Raw genomic sequence first — 21,845 nt, forward strand, 5'->3', positions numbered from 1 at the left:
TTCTCTGTCATCTGTAGGCCTGTGCCTTGAGCTCCCTTTTTCCTTGTCCTTCTGCTCTGTTGGGCCAGGCCCTCAATCTCTTTTTCATACATGAGTATTTTCTTTAACCTCATTCCCCAATCCTACTTCTTACACTGTTCTTAACTTATCTTAATAAAATATCTCTCCTTGTCTTTTCCTCTCCTGTTTGACAGGCAGAACTTAAAAAGAAAAGACATGCTAAAGGTTGCTGCCCATCCATCTCTAAAGCTCTTTCTAAGTGTTCAAGAGGCTTCCCCACAAAACTTCCATCAACTACTAATCATTCTCATATTAAAGATGTTTTCTCAGAATATATATTTTAATGACCCACATTGCAGTAATTTTTTTCATATCCAAGTACAATATTTGAGCCCCTTGATGGTTTCTAAAAGGAATGTGTTAATATAAATAGGGAATACAATAAATGTTATTTAGAAAGGGAGAGAAAAAAGAAGCTTTATGGCAAATAAGACTTTTGCTTTTTTTTATTTTTCATTATTTTGTATTTCTCCAAATTTCCTAGAAGAAGCATGTTTTAAATATAAATAGGGAATACAGTAAGTGTTACTTTAGAGGAAAAACGGGGGACTTTATGGCAAACAGGACCATCAGAAAGCTTGTTAAACTAGGAGGTGGGACAGACAAGCTGTTTGAAGTAAACTATTGGTAACAGATCTTGACTTGTAATTAAGTGTTGGTGGCTCTGTAATGAGTCTGTGGTTTCAGGAGGGGTCTCGCATGGCTTCTGGAGCTACATCTGTCTTGAGTATTATTTGTCCTTGGCTTTATGGTGATTCTCATCTTCCTGAGCAGAAGCAGGAATGGGGGCAGGATGCTACCTGGAGAACGATTTACTTTGCCCAGAAGTTTATTGAGATCCTTTTATCTGCGAATGCCGGGTACACAGTGGAGAGACAGAAAGAAAGTTTCCTTACGGTCCCGAAACATGCTACCTACAAGCTCGAGCATCTCTACCAACAGTTAAAACGGCACAGTGGCCAGGTACAGGGATCAGCAAGGTTTGGCCTAAGCCTCTGCTTAGACTAGAGTACTAGAATGGCTTCCCAATGGAGAGAATGAAAACTCCTCAAAAGGTTTTATAGGCCAGCTTAGGAATCTGTTTGCTTGTAACTTTTTTTTTCCTCTTAGAGAATGCATTCATTTATTCAGCAAACATTTATTAAGTGCACAGTTATGTGCAAGGTGCTGCTTTAGATATAAGTGTAAAAATAAGAAATAGCTCCTGCCTTCCAGGTGCTTACAGTCTAGGAGGGGAGATACGGCGTGTACGCAATTAAGTATCATACAGGATTATAGTTTTAGCAAATAGAATAGTAAATGCAAAAAAGGGAGCTCACACATTGTGCTGCTAGGAAATGCATTAGAGTGGGGAAAAAAAGGATTTAAAATGTTTATGTAGTGTCTACTTGAATGGGAATGATACACAAAAACATTCAAGCAAAAAGACAATCTGTCCTATTAAGTTACTTCTTATACCTAGACTGAAATATTTTTAAAGAAAATAATCCAAGGTGTTACTATAGTAATGATCTGACTATAAATTATAATATAAATTCAATGCTGCATTTTCTCACTGTTCTATGTTGTATTAAAGTTTTTCTTTTAAAAAAGGAAATATTTAGAACATAAAAGCCTTTTTCATTATAATATAGTAAAAGGGAATTTTACGTTTATTGAATGAACAAGAAAATAGTAATGAAATTTTATGTTTTCTGCTCTCCTTTTCTTCTCAACCTCAGGAAAAACTGATAGACTCTCTTAGTAAAAAAATTAATCAAGTATACAAAGTCTGCATTGGAGATGCTGAGGTTGGCAGCCTCAACCCAGTTCAAAAGCTGGTAAAAGTAGAGTCTCGCCTGGTGGAACTGAGTGATCTCATTGAATCCATTCCCAAAGAAAACGTGGAGGCAATTGAGAGGATGAAACAGAAAGAGCGACGGCAAAAGTACAGTCACTGTCTTATGATATAAATGTAGTGAAAGACTTAATGAGAAGCTGTTTTTGCTTGGATTCCACACACATTAAGGAAGTCTGTTATATGACAAGTCTCTATTATATGCCATATAGAGATACAGTGGAATCAAACTCAGCCCTGCCCTCCTCATGGAGCTATTATTTAGTGTGGAGACATAACATCCATATTCTTACGAAATAAATATCTCGTTATCAATGGTAAAACGAGCACTGTGAAGGAAAGAGCTCATCAGGGGCAAATGACATAGTTTTGGATGGGCAAGGGGTCCTTCTAGCCTGAAAAAGTGAATTTTCAGAGTGAATATTCACTACTTACATGAAAATTTTCAAAGGGCTATCATGTAGAAGGAGAACTATACTTGTGGTGAAGGGCCCAAGACTAGAATTAGGAGCCTTTCATTGGAAAACTACAGGGAGACTCAATCTATGAAGGAATTGTTTGAAAGTTAGAGCCATGTAATGAGGGTTTTCCTCAGTTCCTAACTGCCAACACTTACACTCATTATTATTAACTCATTTATTCCTCAAGATAATCTCATGAAGATTATCATCCCTAGAACACATACCACCACCCTCACCTCCACCCCTGCCCAGACCCCATGTCCCCACATCTTTGCCTAGCTTGGGGCCTTTCCCGGAGAATCCACTGATTTACAAATTTCCATACCAAGTTAAATAAAGATTTTATGTACACACTACCTTTGAGGCAATGATTATTATAAATATAATATGATCCTTAGTATAATGTAGCATATAGAGAATGCTTATAGGTGGAATAATGTTCATGTTATAGCAAAAAAACATGTTGGCAGGCATACTAGAACTATGGCTATGAGCATGGGCATTAGAGCTAACCTGCCTGGGTTCAATCCAGGTTCCGCCATTTACAACTTTTGTGACCTTAGGCAGGCCACACAACCTCTCAAGTTTCAGTTTTCTTATCTGTAAAATGGCAGTAATAATGGAACTTATCTCACAGGGTTGTTGTGAGGATTAAATTATCTATGTAAAAGTGCTAAAGCATGCTTGGCATATAGTAAGTACTCAAAGAGTAGCCATTAATATTAGATAATTTGTTACTGCTTACATTACTGGGGTGGCGGGGATATTGTTTCCTCCATATAAAAACAAAGTCCAGAATATATTAAGGTGATCCTGATGGGATTTTATTGAATATGAAGCAAATTTTTTAAGAAATCATAAATGAAAGATCACTCCTTCCAGAAGATGACCTTTGACTAATTACACTAAGAGCATTTGCATCTTGTAATTTCTACTATTTCCAGTAGTGATACATGAATCTAATTCCAATTACTTATCATTCTTATCAAAAGGAGAATTTTACTGGATTTTTCCCATGGTTTGGAGGCACCTAACATAACACCTAATTTTGCATAAAAAATGTTCAGTGAATTTTACATTGATAATTATATACATCCATAAAAAAGCTATCACTTGTCCAGTGGTTATTCTGCACCAGGCATTGGACTAGACAGTTTGCATAAGTCAGCTCATTTAATTTTATCCTCATAACAACCCTAAAGAGAACAAAGACAAATAGTATTTCTTGGCCTTAATTTGAGGATAACATTCAAAAAGATTTACTGGAAAGTATGTTTTTGTGGTTATCCATTGAACTATATACACTTGTGATCTGTGTACTTTTCTGCACATTATACTTCAATAAAAAGGTTTAAAAAGGGGGGAAATAGCTGGAAATTAATTCAAGTGGCCGTCATACGGATTAACTGCGAAGTACTTAACTGTAAATGGAGTGATGAGAAAGCTTTGCTGAGGTGCTTGTTTTAGACCAAGGTTTGGGTAGATTTTACTTCTTCCAAAATGGTGACATGCATTTTCTTCCCATTTCAACACAAACAGGATTTGTTGTTGAAATTTCACCTGAATATTCAAAACCCATAGATTTGGGTGAAGATGAAGTATTATTTTCATTTAACCTTAAAGGAAACTTTATAATATTTAGATAATTCTTTACCAAATAGTAATGATGTAGGTCTTTTTTACTTTCTGTGATTTATAGTTAGAACAATGTCTTCCCCTCTTGACAGGCTGCGTGAAGAGAAAGTGAAAGAAAAACAAAAACACCAGGAGGAAAGGCTAAAAGCTGCTCTGGAAAGAGCAGTAGCACAACCAAAGAAAAAGGTTTGTGTTTTGTTATTAATAGGTTCCACTATATCAATGTGTGAGGGCTTCTGTGGTGCAAAAACAAAATACCTAACTCATCTAATTTATCCAGGTTAAACTTCAGTAAGATTGCTAACAGCTTAAATTGATCTCTCTCTGGTTCCTTGCTACTTTTAGAATGATTCAAATTACTGGTTCTACAGTTCTCCATTAGACTAACTTTTTGGTAAAAGAAACCTCTCCCCTCTCCTCTTTTTCTTTAGCTCCAGGTGCCATGAAACTAGAGAATTAAAAAAGTAATAGTAAGTGAATTACATATTACTGGAAGGGTCTTTTAATCCTCACATTGTAAAAATAATGAGACTTATAGTTGAAGTTAAAATAATTTACCCAGAGTCACTTCAGATTTAGCAGCAGAATCTGACCAGAAGCCAAGGTTCTTCATATTTCAAGATTACCTGTTCAATAAGTTTAGAATTGGGCAGTCACAGAGTGCACATGGTCTATGACTCCCCCTGGGTGTGAAGGGCCTTTTGTTTCTATATGCCACTCTCCCTCCTCTGAGCTAGAGTCTGAAGTATATTCCAGGAGGGCAATCTCATAGTTATCTGCAAAGCTAATATGGACATTGATTCTCACCGTAGTCATAGCTAACCTATAGTGAATGCTTGTGCGCCTCACAACCAGTCTTTGAGGTAAGTACTTAAAGTTCTTAAGTATGGTAACTGTTAATATGTACTATGTCAAAAAGTGATGATTAATTTTATTTAAATAAACATTTCATCTTTAAAAGGGTCTGTACTTATCTAGTTCAACTCTGCCTATGAAGACCTAACTTCTCTTCTTCTAAGAGAGAATTAACCATTCATCACCCTGCTACATGTATATACTATTATTTACTAAACTCACCAAATTAAAGTGATTATTTTTTAATATATCCATGTTTCCTTTTAGACCATGAATGAGTTTTATGACCTTTGTATCCCCAATGCCTGGCACATAGTGGACACTCAATAAATGCTTACTGAATTAACAGACTAAAAATGAGAATGAAAACTAAATCTGGAAGAAAACTGGAGAAAGAATGTTGATAAGTCAACAACGTATGAAGACCTCTGAAAGAAGATTTTACTCTTTCAGAGGACATTTAGGACATTTCATCACTGGCAATTTTCTCAGACAGAAATTAATAACAAAGGTTATCAAAGGAGATCATCACCAGTGGGGGGAAAAATATGACATTAGGAAAGGAATTCAAGGATTCCAGTCCTCTTAAGGATATTTTTGTTGTTATAATGAGGGGAGGATTGCTAGTGCTATTTAGTTCCCTGGAGTCAGGAATGTCAAACATTCTGCAATGCAGGGGACAGTCACACACAGGGTTGGTGCCCCTTTTGAGGCACAATGGAAACGTCCCATCAAATTTCATGTCCAACAGAAGTTTTCTTATCCATTTAATTTATACAAATTCAGATATAAAGGCAAAACAAAAAATAAATAAATGAATAAGGAGAAGGGGGAGAAAAGACTCAAAGAGAAAGATTAGTATGATATACTTGAGTATATGCTCCAGAGAGAATAAATAGGTATGAACTGGGGTATCCCTAAGCCTCTCCTGGTGGGACCAAGAGCCAACAGGATTTCTAGTGCCTAAGAAAATAGTACATGGTTTTCTCAAGTTTTTGTTTAACAGGATTTTTAAATGCCAGTCAGCTGTTGCTTAGCAGAGGAAAGTGATCTCTTCCAGCCAATGGAGTAGAAATTAGCTATGGCAGTTACTGAGAAATGAAGTGTTGGCCTCAAACATGGAGTTTCTCTAAGCTTAGCATATCTGAAACACAAGCTATCTGATGACTTTATCTAAATCCTCCCACTTCCCCATAAAACCTAACTGCCCTGTCTTCTGCATAGCATGGTGCTCCATTCGTTACTTAACTTTGCCTGCATTTGGACATCCATTAAGTTATCAATCCCTTTGTAATTGGGATTATTATTTACTATTTTAAACTATATTATTCTTAGGAAAAATCAAGTTAATATTACTATTTTAGTTACACTTCAATAGAAAATGGTTATATGAAAATATTAAGTACTTTTTCTTTTGTTTCAGCTGGGAAGACGACTTATCTACCGCTCAAAACCTCCATCTGGTAACAAACGTGAACTACTTTTAGTCAAGGATACAAGAACAAAATCACTGCAGGAAGAATATTTTTTCACTTGAATAGGAGCAGTAAGACATTTATAACCAGAATGCTTTAGGCATATTTTGTAGATTTTTGCTTTTCAGTAATGGCAATATTCTGCCCCACACACAGGCCTAACCAATTTCAGGAAGACAGGTCCTTACTCTAAAAGGCCCTTAGGATTGGAAATGGGAGTTATTTTCTTTTGTTGAAGACCTTTATTATCCATATCCTAACCATTATTCTATATAGCTAAACATTTATACTTTCTGTTGTCCCAGGTGGGGATACACATCCAAAGTGACCTTACTGATGTAACTGTATGGTGAATGACCATTTAAGTGCAATAATGGCATTCTGACAACATAAGACTTTAAATAATCTTTTTTTTTTTTCAACCAGTCCACAGGAAAGTTCATAGTGTAAATTTTATCACTGTGGAGTATACATTTTAACAATGTGCAACTCTAAAATATTGATTTGAGGAGTTTAAAACTTAAATGAAAACTACTAGATTATGTTCTCATGAGAACATAATGAGACATAACCAACCATGAGACTGATTTTTAATTCACATTAAGGGGTTCTGTTCAGAAAACTTAATTCTCTTAAGTGAACAAACTGTATGTCTTCAGCCTAAATGTCAGTTCACAATTTCTGTTGTGTTCTATACTCAAAACCATTTTAATTTTCAGGTGATGTTTCAATTTTAGCTGTAATGTGCATATCATTTAGCTTACATTGATATAGAATTAACATGTAACTTATTGACTACTAAGTAAAATAATACAGTCTATATTAACTCTAAGAAAATATTTAACTTTATATGTGTCAAAAGTGGCTCAAAAATAACTTTAAAAGAAACAGTTGCTTTTAAAAGGTCTCAGTTAATACACAATTACAAGGGCTAAAATTGACTTTCATAAACATTTATAGAGCATATAAATAAATTTCCCTTATAGAAAAAAAAAATACAGCATTGGGCTTACATGAAAACCAACTTGAATAAAGTTGGGTGGCTTTTAAAGCATTAGTTCTGTGAATAATTGTTCAACTGTTTCAACATTTGAGCTCTGCATGTAAATATCTGAATATGAATAGCTCACAGTCAAGTTGAAAAACGAACAAATCTTTATTGTCTACAAATATATATAAAAAAAATTCCCCCCCGAAAGATGCTATTCTCTCATTTCCCCATCTTCTTCTTCTTCTTCAACACCCCTGATATAAAGGACATTATTACACCTGTAAACAGAAAAACAGACCATTTTGTTGTTCCAACAAGAAACCATATAAATTTTAACCATACTTTTATTAGATTTTTTCATTACAAAAATATTAATGCTAAAATTACATCATTTCTTTCTCTTTTTTAAAAAAATTTACCTTTGGTTTGTTAAAGAGCACGTGATACTCATTTGTATACCATGCGGTTGTTATAAAATGGTATCTTTATGATCTTCCAAAGGGAATAATGACTAGAATTTGGAGATGTGAAGCTAGTTCTAGAAAATAAGTATAATTCAAATCCTAATAGCAGCCAGACCCACCTAAAATTCAAAACCAAGCTCTTGCAAATAAAACCACTGAAAAAGGTACAGTTAAGAGCTACAAAGTTTAATATCAACACTAGAAAAACCTTAAGAATGAACAGCTCCAAAATATTTAAATCTGCTTTGACAAGTTTAACAATTTCAAGAATCTTGAAGTCTAGTTGTAGAATGTTATGTTAAATTAATAGTGATTAAAAAAAAGTAATTCTGAGATTGGGGCACTAATAGTTTATTTAAACAGGTATTTTTACTGCTCACCAGTAACTCCTTATATAAACTACTGATGTTTTGTTACCTTATTAAAACTTCACCCAGATGTCCAGATAATGCTCCATCTATGTATTCTTCTGTGTTTGCAAGCTTTAAATAAAAAGAAAGTATATCAGTATAATCACACAAGAGGAAAATAGTATTATACACCTAATATTGGTGAGAGAACTTATTAACTGAGACCTTTCGGTACCAATGACTCACATTTACCTACAATAATTAGAAGATTAGCTTTCTATTACTACTGTAGTACTTTTTGGTTTCATATAAACATTCAGTAAAGTTAACAATGATGGATGTAGAACTGATATATAATAAAGCTCATTTCAACACAATTTTTAAAATATCTCAATAATGTAATATTTCTTTCTATTAAACATTAAAACAACATGTCAAGGAAGACAGTCTCCAATTTATAAATAAGCTGTGAATAATTCCCGTCTAAAGAAACAGACATTAACTTTTCTCAGAGTAATAGCATTATATCATACTGAGGAACCCAATGGGTACAAAAGCTATGGCTAAAATACCAAATACTCTTATATTAGTCAACAACCAAATTAAAGAACTGAATAAGAATTTTTTTAAATTATGTGCTAATAAACAGGAAAAAAATAAGTTCTTAAGAGGAGGTTTAATTAAGAGTGACCTTTATAGTTACTTTAGAGAACTCTATTATTTCTGATTTCACATCAAAATGTTTAGCTTTCCTTTTACATAAAAATAAACTTTACTTATAATTTTAAAAAATTACAATCAGTGCTACTGGGACTCACAAAAGAAATGAACAAGATAGAAAGGAAACAGGGAAGTTTCCTTCATTAACTAGGCAAGTGGGCAAAGGGAAAGAAAAATAGGTCTTAGAGAGGATATAAGGTAAGGCATTTAAAACATGTTAATGAATTAATAATGCTACTGGATATTATTCCTTCTATAGAGAACAAAAAATAACCTCTTATTCTCAGGGGATATGGTTTTGTCTGAAATGTTGCCAACAATTAGTTTTGTATGCAGTAGCTCTCAGAAATAATTTTTTTTAAAAGTGATTATTTCTGGCAGATGTTCACCAACATTTAACTGGTTTCTAAATTATAATAATGCTCCAAAGGCCTTCTACCACACTTTAAAAAAATTGAACTATAGCTGATTTACAATGATGTGTTAGTTTCAGGTGCACAGCAAAGTAATTCAGTTACACATACATTTTTCAGATTCTTTTCCATTATAGGTTATTATAAGATATTGAATATAGTTATAGTTCCCTGTTTTATACAGTGGGTCCTTGTTGTTTATCTATTTTATACACAGCAGTGTGTATCTGTTAATCCTAAGCTCCTAATTTATCTCTCCCCACTCCTTCCCCTTTGGTAACCATAGGTTTGTTTACTATGTCTCTGAGTCTGTTTCTGTTTTATAAATAAGTTCATTTGTATCATTTTTTAGATTCCACATTTAAGTGATATCATATGATATTTGCCTTTTTCTGTCTGACTTACTTCACTTAGTATGATCATCTTTAGGTCCATCCATGTTGCTGCAAATGGCATTACTGCATTCTTTTTATGGCTGAGTAATATTCCATTGTGTGTGTGTGATACATATGTACCACATCTTCTTTATTCACTCATCTGTCGATGGACGTTTAGGTTGCTTCCATGTCTTGGCTATTATAAATAGTGCTGCTGTGAACACTGGGGTGCATGTACCTTTTTGAATTAGTGTTTTCTCCAGATATATGCCCAGGAGTGGGATTGCTGGGTCATAATGGTAACTCTGTTTTTTAGTTTTTTAAGGAACCCCCCGATACTGTTCTCCATAGTGGCTGCACCAATTTACATTCCCACCAACGGTGTAGGAGGGTTCCCTTTTCTCCACACCCTCTCCAGCATTTATTATTTGTAGACTTTTTAATGATGGCCCTTCTGACCGGTGTGAGGTGATACCTCATTGTAGTTTTGATTTGCATTTTTCTAATAATTAGTGATGCTGAGCATCTTTTCATGTGACTCTTGGCCATCTGTATGTCTTCTTTGGAGAAATGTCTATTTAGGTCTTCTGCCCATTTTTTGATTGGGCTGTTTGGTTTTTTTGTTTTTTGTTTTTTGATATTGAGTTGTATGAGCTGTTTGTATATTATCACATTTTAAATAAAACCCAAAATTCTTACAATCCCTTAAAAGGTCTTCCATGACTACCATTCCAATCTCTCTATCATACTTCCTGTAACTCACTCTGCCCTCACCTTCTTGTTGTGCCTTGAAAAAAAAAACATGTTTCTGCCGCAAAGCCTTTGCAACTCGCTGTTCCCTCAAATTGGGATGCTCCTCCCCAAACACTCTCTTCAGTTGCTCATTCAATTCTGGTCTCTTTTTAAATTTACTTCCTCAGAGAGGCTTTCCCTGGCTATCCTATCTAATATTGTACACTCTTGTCACCCTCTTCCATTTCTGCTTTCTTTTTCTCCATAGCATCTATCATTACTGATATCATATCACATTATATTACCATCTCCCATCACTAAAACACAAACTTCTTGAGGATAGGGACTTTGTTTTGTTCACTGGTGCAGTCACAGTGCCAGGCACATAAGGGACTCTCAGTAAATATTCACCGAGTGAACAAACTCAAAAGCATCACCAATGTGGTTAGTTACTCAGAGATACATTTCATAACTCTGGTAGGTTCACTAGGAAGCTATATTACTTCTAAAACCAAATATTTGGTGGGTATTCTTTATTCCTTTCTTTTAATGAGATATAATTCTTATAAAATTCTCTTTTAAAGTATACAAGTCAGTGGTTTTTAGTATATTCATAAAGTTATGTAATTATCACCACTATCTAAGTCTGGAACATTTTCAGCACAATGGATATAGTCTTCAAACTTCTCTATGGTCTTGGTAAATGATTCCTGCTTAGGGAATTTTCCAGGCCAAAACCATGCTCTATAAGAACTTTGGGGACCTGAGCATTGTCTGTTCAGGTGGTAAACTCTTAAATTAAGGAAAATCTCAGCTTTGGGCCTACAAGTGCTCCTATTAGTACTCTGCCTACAGCACTACCAGTTTGGAATACTTGGAGTCACGATTGGTTTGACCATCTATCTAGGTACCCTTTAAAATTCATTCATCAGCCATTAATCAGTCACATAAATACCTGAGCTTCAGGAATATATAACCTCAAACTCTTTCTTCAAAAACCTGGCTGAAAACTATTGAATTAAGCAACAAAAAACCAAACACCCCAATTTAAAAATGGACAAAGGACATCAACAGGCATTTCTCCAAAGATATGTAAATGACCAATAAGCACATAAAAAGATCTTAATATCACTAATCATTAAGAAAATGCAAATCGAAACAATGAGATACCACTTCACACTCATTAGGATGACTATTAAAAAAACCCAGAAAATAACAAGTGTTGGTGAGGATGTTAAGAAACTGGATCCCTTGTACATTGTTGGTGGAATGTAAAATGGTGCAGCTGCTGTGGAAAACAGTCTGGCAGTTCCTCAAAAAATTAAACAAAGAATTACTGTATGATCCAGCAATTCCACTTCTGGATACAGACTCAAAAGAACTGAAAGTAAAGACTCTAACTGATATTTGTACACCTATGTTCACTGCATTATTCACAAGTCAAAAGGTGGAAACAATTCAAATATTCACCAACAGAAGAACGATTAAAATGAGGTAGAGTTGACCCTTGAACAACACAGGTTTGAGACCGCATGAACGAGCTGATGCAGAACCACGGATACGGAGGGCCAACTATGGACTCAAGCATCTGTGGATTTCAGTATACCAGGCAGGTCCTGGAACCAATCCCCCAAGGATACTGAGGGACCGCTACACATAATGGAATATTTCAACCATAAAAAGGAATGAAATTCCGATACATGCTACAACATGGATGAACCCTGAAAACACCATGCTGAATGAAATAAGCCAGACACACAGGACAAATATCGTAGGATTCCACTTATACGAGGTTCCCAGAATAAAGACAAAAAGAACAGTGTTTACCAGGAGGCAAAGGGAATGGGGAGTTATTGTTTAATGGGTACAGAGTTTCCCTTTGGGATGATGAAAAAGTTCTTGAAATGGATAATGGTGATGGATGCACAACCATGTGAATGCAGTTAATGCCACTGAGTTGCACACTTGAAAATGGTTAAAGTGGTAAATTTTGTGCTATATATATTTTACCTCAATTAAAAACAAAAAATAAAGCCTGGCTGAAACATTTACAGAAGCTAGTTTAACAGACAAGTAGCCAGTTCATCAATTCTTTTGGTCAGTCTGTCTTCTCCCTCAAGAATTGCTTTTATCAAATTACTTTGATGTTGTACATTTAGCATTCATCAAAAGACTTAAGAATTTCACTGGAAAAGTTTCTCTCAGAGCTAAGTGCTGGGAAAAGTTTTGCTTTTTCTGCAAACTCTAGTGTATTTGTCTTATGGCATTGTGAATCAAATGTCTGAGCTCTTCTTACTTTTAACCACTAGGAGTCAAATCTGTGCTTGAATTTTGGTTTAATATGTCTCATATATAGTTATCACAGTTACAACACCCTCCTTGGCCTTGACTTTATTCCTGAATTTTGCTCTGTGTTTGTCAATTAAATTAATTACATCTTTGTAAGTCACACTAAACCTTTGAGGAGTCAGATGAAGAAAAATACAATTTAATGATCTTTGTAACTCTTCAGCTTACCTGCATGTTCATATAGCCATCTACAGACACCAGGTAGCCTTTGTACTCCATTCCCCACTTAAGCTTCACCATTACTGGCTTTCCTGTTAATCCATTGAGGAAAGGTTTGGGATTGAGGGGCAAACTCTGCACAAAGAACAAAAAAAGAACCCAACTGATTATTTTTCCTTAGTTTGGCTTCCATTACCTACTCTCTTCTCTATCAAATCACTAATATTTTATAGTTACAAATGAAGCAAAACTCTTGATTCCCTCTCACATTATTACACAATTTTCACTTTTGTTGAAGAGCATAAGAGAAATTTAAATACCCAGTTAGCCAATTTCACCTTCAATCCATCAAGACTCATAAAAGTATTCATTGTTCACTTAAGAAACACTGAACACCTAATATACATCACTCACTGTTCCAAGGCCATAAAGAAACAAAGGTAAAGGCAGAAAAAAGAAAAGAAAAAAAAAAAGCAGGTAACAGTCCCTGTCCTCAGGCCCACAGTGGGAGGGGGGAGGGCCAAAACACATGCAAATGGACAATTATTTTGCAACATAGTAAGAGGAGATATGCTATGTACAAGGGTACCAAACAATCAAACAATCCAGGGTTAAAAGAAAAGGAAGGGTTGCCTGAAATAAGTAATGCCTCTGTTTTAAAGGATGAGAGGTATTTCCAGAGGGAAAAGGGCTGATCTGGCGGGGTGGGGTGGGGGGGTACCTATGTAAAAGGAGGGAAGAGTGAATCAACAAGGGATCTCAGGGACACACAAATTAGTTTTGTATGAGGCTACAGAAGGAGGCAGGGGCAGATCATGCTCCACGATCTTCAACTGAATTCCAGGAGCTAGGACTGGGTCTTCTTTGACTTTGCAGTGCCTCCTACATATGGGCAGTCACTTAATGTTTGTTTATTCAGCAAACCGGTAGTACCCCCAGTGAATTCAGACTCTTCTTCCTTTCCTCATCTGCTCACTCATCGGCCCAAAGAAAGAAAACAACCAAGAAACTTGGCTACTAAACCCCTCTAGAATAAACACATTCAGAGTGATCTCAAATGGGTCTCCAGTTTTCACTCTTGTCTTTCTCCAACTTATTAGCCACACGACAAGTATTATTTTTTTTTTTAAACATTTTTTTTTAATTTTATTTATTTATTTATGGCTGTGTTGGGTCTTCGTTTCTGTGCGAGGACTTTCTCTAGTTGCGGCAAGCGGGGGCCACTCTTCATCGCGGTGCGCGGGCCTCTCACTATCACGGCCTCTCTTGTTGCGGAACACAGGCTCCAGACGCGCAGGCTCAGCAATTGTGGCTCACGGGCCTAGTCGCTCTGCGGCATGTGGGATCTTCCCAGACCAGGGCTCGAACCCGTGTCCCCTGCATTGGCAGGCAGATTCTCAACCACTGCGCCACCAGGGAAGCCCGACAAGTATTATTTTTATCACACCATCTCTCTGCTTAAAATGCTTCGATGGCTTCCAACTGCACTTGGAGTGGAACCCAGACCTCCTAAAACGGCCTAAGAGGTCTTCCCCGACCCTATCTCATGACCACTATCCTTGCAGGCGGCTGTGGCTTTCTCTCAATTCCTCCAGCTAGTCAGATGTTCCTTCCGGACTCAGAGCCTGTGCTCCTGTTCCCTGAGCTTGAGGTACACACGCTTCCTCCTGCTCTTCACGGGGCTGCATTTCCTATCGCTTAGGTTTCAGGTTCAATCCCTCCTCCAAGGGATGCCATCTGTAACCACTCTTCTAACGTACCACGGCGCCCCCCTCACAGCACCCTGTTTGCTCCCTTCTTAGCAGTTAACGTTATTCGAAATTATGTATTTATCGTTGTCTGATTAATGTCTGAGTTAACCTAGAGCAGGGTCCGCACCAGTACTTTTTATCTTATATTCCTAGCACCTAGAACGTTGCCTGGCCCTGGCAGGTGGCAGGCGCTCTGTAAAGCTTTGCTAAACGAACAGGAGAATGCTCAAAGTCTGGGCTCTGTATTCCGAAGGGCTGCAGGGCCCCCCAACATCACGGGACGCAAGCGGATTGTGGAGTGTGATAAGTGGGACGTGAAAAACCGCTGCATTTTTACCCCAGCCCTGTGGCCCCAGGCAGCAAGGACACCTCAGGCTCGGATACAAAACGAAGAAGACGGGGAAGGGGGCAGGGGCACTCCTGCGGAGGTGAGCGCTTCGGAAGGAGGGCGCGCCTCAGACACCCAGAGCAGGGAGAAAGGGGCTGGCAACCCGGCGCGCCGCGCCTCACGCGGATGAATGGGAAACGCGAGAACCAACCACCAGGCCCGGCAAGGCTTGTCACCCGCCCTCTCTCTCTCTCTCTCTCTCACGGGACACTGGCCGCTCTCTTTCTCCTTACCATCGCGACTACTGCTGCAATAGTGGGCAAATGCTGCAGGCTACTCGCCGCCGACCCAGCTGTCGTCCGACCCTCGTGACTGGAGTAGCCACAGCAGGGACCCAGCCGCGTAGCTTCCAGAGAAATGGCCGCCAAATAGCAGCGTGACCTTTCACCTCCGACTACCGCTCTTCTGGCTTCTGTGATTGGGCGCAAAGAGGTGCGTGCTGATTGGAGGAGGTGGCTGGGCATGTCTCCTGGCAACCAGCGGCGCTGAGAGGGTGCGCGCCTCCCTGGCAGTGCACGGACCTGTGGGAAACCGGCTGCTCCACGCCAACGAGAGGATACCTGCGAGGCTGCAAAGGCCATGAGGCGGCTCGGGTTTCTCGTTTGTTCACCTACCTCGAGGGTACACTGAGTACCCTGTAGAGTGGACGTGATGTCTCGCCAACTTGGCTAGTGGGGGGTTCCTTTGTCCTTGTACACCTGGGAGAACGAATTTGGGGCTCTCGGGTTTCCTCCTCACTTTCCCACAGGATCTGGGCTGGGAGGTCTCCTCTGACACGGTCCCCTTCTCTCTGTTCTGTAACGCTCAATGCTCATGTCAGCCCACTTCAGGGGAAGTGGGAGAAGCAAGACTAGATAGGCTAAGGGACGTGAAACGCACCGAAGAAAGTCGAGTACAGAATATATTTCAGATGAGGTTCGATGGAGTCTAGAACATGGTGTGGTGGGCTCCCGCTCCATCTGTTTCTTTTGCGTTGTGAGCAGAGGCCCGCTACAGTCTTTATACTGCACGTATAGTGCAGAAGGTGGAGGATGTTTACGCTATCACGGATTGATCCTTCTAACGTAAGAGCGGAATTGTTGGGTCATACAGTAATTCTGTACTTGACTTTTTGAGGAGCTACCAAACTGCTTTCCACAATGCCTGCACCATTTTACATTCCCGCTAGCAATGTATGAGATTTCTAATTTCCCCACATTCTCACCAACACTTACTTACCAATAAAAAATATTATCATAGTCATCCTAGGAATCCTAATAATAATAAGCCATCTCATTGTGGGTTTGATTTGCATTTCCCTAATGACTAATGATGTGGAGCATCTTTTCACGTGCTTATTGGCCACTTGTGTATCTTTGGAGAAATGTCTGTTCAAGTCCTGTATGCCTTTTTTTTTTTTTTTTTTTTATGGCTTCTGTTGGGTCTTCGTTTCTGTGCGAGGGCTTTCTCTAGTTGCGGCAAGCGGGGGCCACTCTTCGTCGCGGTGCGCGGGCCTCTCACTATCGTGGCCTCTCTTGTTGCGGAGCACAGGCTCCAGACGCGCAGGCTCAGTAATTGTGACTCACGGGCCTAGCTGCTCCGCGGCATGTGGGATCTTCCCAGACCAGGGCTCGAACCCGTGTCCCCTGCATTGGCAGGCAGATTCTCAACCACTGCGCCACCAGGGAAGCCCCTGTATGCCTTTTTTTTTTTTTTTTTTTAATTATTATTTATTTATTTATTTATTTTGGCTGTGTTGGGTCTTCGTTTCTGTGCGAGGGCTTTCTCTAGTTGCGGCAAGTGGGGGCCACTCTTCATCGCGGTGCGCGGGCCTCTCACTATCGTGGCCTCTCTTGTTGCGGAGCACAGGCTCCAGACGCGCAGGCTCAGTAGTTGTGGCTCACGGGCCCAGCTGCTCTGCGGCATGTGGGATCTTCCCAGACCAGGGCTCGAACCCGTGTCCCCTGCATCGGCAGGCAGATTCTCAACCACTGAGCCACCAGGGAAGCCCCCCTGTATGCCTTTTTATATGTTCTATTTCTGGAACCCTTGAATGTATTGCCTAATTTGAAAAGTCATGTGACCATTCTGGATCTCAGTTTCTTCGCTGATAACAATGAAGGGATTGGACTCGATCGGGGTTTTCAACCTCAGTACTAGTGACATTTGGGGCCAGACAATTCTTGTTGTGGGGACTGCCCTTTGTATTGTAGAACGGATGTATTGCAGCAGTATCCCCAGCCTCTACCAAGTAGATGCCAGTTGCAACGCCCTCCCTCCAAGTTGTGACAACCAAAACGTCTCCAGACATTGCTCAGTGTCTTCTGGAAGGCACAGTCGTCCCCTGTTGAAAACCACTGGGTTAGATCAATGATTTGTAAACACAGGCCACAGACTTGGATCACTTTACAGGTAGTATTGAGGCTTTGCAAACTATTTGTATTATTAAAAAATAAACAGGGCTTCCCTGGTGGCGCAGTGGTTGAGAATCTGCCTGCCAATGCAGGGGACACGGGTTCGTTCACTGGTCTGGGAAGATCCCACATGCCACGGAGCAACTGGGCCCGTGAGCCACTACTACTGAGCCTGCGCGTCTGGAGCCTGTACTCCGCAACAAGAGAGGCCGCGACAGTGAGGGGCCCGCGCACCGCGTTGAAGAGTGGCCCCCGCTCGCCGCAACTAGAGAAAGCCCTCGCACAGAAACGAAGACCCAACACACCCAAAAATAAATAAATTTTTTTTAAAGTTAAAAAAAATAAACAAATAAACAAAACAACTAACAAATCGTACATTTATTTAACAGGGACTGTATAAGAATGATGAAAACCTGATGCTTCTCTGCTTTTGATTAGAATGAAATCAACTCAAAATACAAATACTAGTTGATAATCATGGATCAGAAGCTCTGATTGGCATTTATATACGTATCTGATTTATAAAAATGGGAAAGCAAATTGTCAATAAATGATGTTTTTTAGTTTCATAAATCATAGATTCAGTTTGGGGGGAGGGTAGGTAATAAACCCCTTTGGGGGTAAAAAGGCTGGGAACCCCTCAGCTAGCTGACCAGCGTTAAATACTGACTTTAAACACAGTTCGGTTCTTTGACGTACTTCCACAAGGTGGCAGTGGTGAGTTTTGAGTAAAATTTCTAATCGTACAGGCACTTGGAAGTTAATCTGTTCAAAAGGGGACTTCACTGTTCTCAAAACACAACACAGAACAAAACCACATAGAACTTCTCCCACAGTCTCCTGTGCTGTACAGTCTCCATCCCCCTCATCCCTCAAATGTTTCCAGTGAATCAAATTTTTAAAAATAAGCTTGTTATTCTACTTTTCATCTGTTACCCACCTTGTTGCTAGAAGTATCTCTAACTTCCCCTCTTCCAAAATAAAATGAAAATCTGGACATACTACTCTGCTACCTTTTTTGGTTCCCATTTACCAGCGGCCTAAAACAAGTTCCTTGCCAAAGTTTCTTTCCAGCTTTATGTCTTTCCGTTCTGTCCCACAAACCACAAAGCTGGCCTTTGAATCACAGGCCATGTTTTTTTTTAACAACTCCACGTACTTACACATGATACTCTCTCCATCTAGAAATCCTTTCTCCTGTTTGCTTTGCCTGGAACATTCTTATCTCTATGATCCAATTCAAATGGGCACTTTAGGTCTGAAGACTTCTCTTAAACTTCCCCAGGCCATTAGTTATTCTGTCACATGGCTCTACACCATCTATCCTGTTGTAACACCAGCTACCCTCTATTTTACAGAAAAAAAGATTTTGTTCATTAACTCGTTTGTTGCTGTTACATTTCGTTCCCTAATGCAATGCACATCATTTTCCACATTCTGTTGTCTAGAACACAGTCACATGACCTCACCTAAGTCCAATGGAGGCTGGGAAATGTGCTTTGTCAGTGCACAGGAGGAAAAGGCAATGTGAACACAGAGTGGTCTCTGCCACACTCAGAAATTCTACTCTAACAATTAGGTTACTTTTTACAATTTTACCTAACCTCTTATATGCCATCTGTTTACACTCATTCTATTTTAGGCTGTATATCAATATTGTTATCCAGCTTCATTATCACCTTTCTTTGTCCTGGGGTATTTATCAACTATAATTCCAATGCTGAAATAACTACTGTTAAATTTTGTTATCATCTCTTTTCTCTATGTATAAGTGTATGTATTTTGACATAGTTGGAATAATATATAAATTTTTATCCTATTTTACTTAACATTATAGTAAAAATAATTTCTCTTTCTTAGGAATGTTTCAGTATCAATATTTTTAATGGCTGCATAATATTTATCATATATTTAGATATTATACCCTAATTGTTGGGATTTAAGTTGTTTCTTGATTTGTTACTATATAAAATATCAATCTAGGAATATTCTATTTATGTATGTATATTTCTTTCCTTTACGTCCATGTATCTCTGTACAAGTCTTTCTGTAACATGGGTGCCTCTGTGTTACTAGAGGTAGTTTAGCGTAAAGTATGTGGACCCTGGAATAGGCACTGCTTGAGTTCAAGTACTTTCATGGGCCTTCTGACTTTGAGTTCTTCATTTGCATAGTGGGGCCAACAGTAGTTTCTACCTCCTAAGGTGTGGGATGACTAAATTAGTTAATAATTAAAAGAGATCCTTTCCTTCTTGTAACTTTCATTCATTTATTCAGCAAATATATATTGTGTCACAATGTGCTGATCATTATTCTAGGGGCTGTGGATGCAACTGTTCCAAAAGGAAGGAACAATCTGTGGGAGAAACACAACCAGAAAGCAAAGAAATAATTACCACTGTTATGTGCTGAAAGGAAATGAACTGGGCGAGGAGATAGAGAAATGGTATGGTGGAAAGTGAAACCAACTCAGATAAGGAAGTTCTATTTTGCCTAAATTTGTCTGCCAAATGACAAATATACCAAAAATTGGCAAATATCTAAAACAGGTTGTTCAGAATGTTCACTGCAATGGTTTCACTGTCAGTGTGTGGCAAGGGTAGAGGCAAAGCTCCAGTTTACAAAAATAGAGAAGACAGCAAAACCTTTCCGATGGAAAGTTTACCCTCAAAGAGTGCTAGGCATCCTCAGATGAAATACATGCAAAATTGATAATCAACTGAGCTGAACCCATAAATCCTTGGAGGAAAACAGCTGTGGCAAAATGACTGCAGTGAATCTTGCACGTAATGAAAATTTCAAAAGCAATCAGTAATTCAGCAAGTGTGTGTTTAGTGAATTGACTTCCGTCTGGAAGTCAGAGAAGGCTTTTCTGAGGAGGTGATATTTAACCTGAGACCAAAAATATGAGAAGGCATAAAAACTCCTCTATTTGTAATAATTGGAGTACTCATATAGTACGTATTATAGATCATTCTGTATTGTGGTATTTGTGTACATGTATTTGACATCTACTATAAGTTCCTTAAGTGCAAGGTAAACAAAAATTCAGTATTTGGTTACTGATAAATGTTGACTGAGTGTGGTGAGACAAACAAGTGCCTGCTGGACCATCCCTGTGGCTGTCTCTGGGTTGCTCGGTAATAAGCTTGCTGGGCTTGGTGGCTCCTTGCCCTCTCTCTGCAAGGGTTGCAAGTGCTAGCACAGCTGGGCAACTAGTGTTCCCAGCACTGGTATGGAATAACCCTGAGCAGCTGGCAACCAAGCTCAAAGACCAGTTTTCCTCTACATGCAAGGCTTTTCTCACAAGGAGGGGGCAGGCAAGTTTGCTTTTCTGGAGCACAACCCTTGAAGTATCTAGCCATGCCAAGCCCACACATATCTGTCCATGGGTTGCTAAACAGGCCACTGACCCTTCTGCCTGCAGATTCCTGCCCGCACTGTTTGGCCCTAGCCCTTCACTCAATTGGATAACACCCAAGGCAGTGTTTCACTTTGCCAATATTGAGTGAATGAATGAACACATGGAAGAAAATGATGACCAGACTCAGCTCTGATCTAGATGATCCCACAGGCATACTACAGTATAGAATTATAGGTGAGGAAAGCAATAAAGCCTTGAAACTGCAGTCTTAATGCTTGTTTCTCTTCTTTCAAATAGGGAGCTCCGCTGAAGATGCTACATTTGTTAAGCATAAGGTATCGCTGCTCTTTCTAGTCTTAATTTAGGTTGATGCTTTCAGAGAAGGAAAACCTTGCCAATGGTGACCAGGTATGTGGCTTGCTTTTTTTTTTTTTTTTTAATTTTTTTTTTTATAGCTACTTTATTTATTTTATTTATATTTATTTTTGGCTGTGTTGGGTCTTCGGTTCGTGCGAAGGCTTTCTCTAGTTGCGGCAAACGGGGGCCACTCTTCATCGCGGTGCGGGGACCACTCTTCATCACGGTGCACGGGCCTTTCACTATCGCGGCCTCTCTTGTTGCGGGGCACAGGCTCCAGACGCGCAGGCTCAGTAGTTGTGGCTCACGGGCCTAGCTGCTCCGCGGCATGTGGGATCTTCCCAGACCAGGCCTCAAACCCGTGTCCCCTGCATTAGCAGGCAGATTCTCAACCACTGCGCCACCAGGGAGGCCCTGGCTTGCTTTTTTTTTTTTCTTTTTTTTTTTTTTTTTGCTTCCACCTATAATAAATTAATTGTGTATGGAACATAAAATAAATATTAAAGAATACATTGATAATCTGTTATGGTCAGTTATTTCCTCTTTTTTTCCCATCTTTTCTCTTCCCTTTTCTTCTCTCCCCTTTCATTCCTTTTCTTCAGTAAGCATCTATTTATCACTGACTCTATTACAGGCTCTGGGGATACAAAGATTAACAAATAGAGGCTTGGTTCCTGCCCATGTGGAACTAACTGGACCCAGTTAACAAAAGGA

The 21,845-nt window shown here is 39.0% G+C and overlaps 2 protein-coding genes across 2 annotated transcripts in view; one reads left to right on the forward strand and one right to left on the reverse strand.

Moving 5' to 3' along the window:
• The window catches only part of CCDC38 (coiled-coil domain containing 38), a 42,762-nt gene extending 36,377 nt beyond the window's left edge, over window positions 1-6,385 (forward strand). Inside the window, exons 12-14 of the mRNA XM_007165860.2 lie at window positions 1,782-1,987; window positions 4,086-4,179; window positions 6,272-6,385. Of these exons, the coding sequence (XP_007165922.1) occupies window positions 1,782-1,987; window positions 4,086-4,179; window positions 6,272-6,385 (414 nt within the window). The remainder of the gene's footprint in view (window positions 1-1,781; window positions 1,988-4,085; window positions 4,180-6,271) is intronic.
• A 1,070-nt stretch (window positions 6,386-7,455) lies between these two features.
• On the reverse strand, window positions 7,456-15,481 carry SNRPF (small nuclear ribonucleoprotein polypeptide F). The gene is made up of 4 exons (XM_007165864.2): window positions 15,251-15,481; window positions 12,888-13,013; window positions 8,196-8,260; window positions 7,456-7,592 (listed from the first exon to the last, which is right to left on the reverse strand). The coding sequence occupies exons 1-4, from the start codon at window positions 15,479-15,481 to the stop codon at window positions 7,526-7,528; spliced, it is 489 nt and encodes a 162-aa protein (XP_007165926.2). The 3' UTR covers window positions 7,456-7,525.
• Between the last annotated feature and the right edge of the window lie 6,364 nt (window positions 15,482-21,845).

The sequence above is a fragment of the Balaenoptera acutorostrata genome, chromosome 11, assembly GCF_949987535.1.
Source record: "Balaenoptera acutorostrata chromosome 11, mBalAcu1.1, whole genome shotgun sequence".
In the NCBI taxonomy this organism is placed as follows: domain Eukaryota; kingdom Metazoa; phylum Chordata; class Mammalia; order Artiodactyla; family Balaenopteridae; genus Balaenoptera; species Balaenoptera acutorostrata.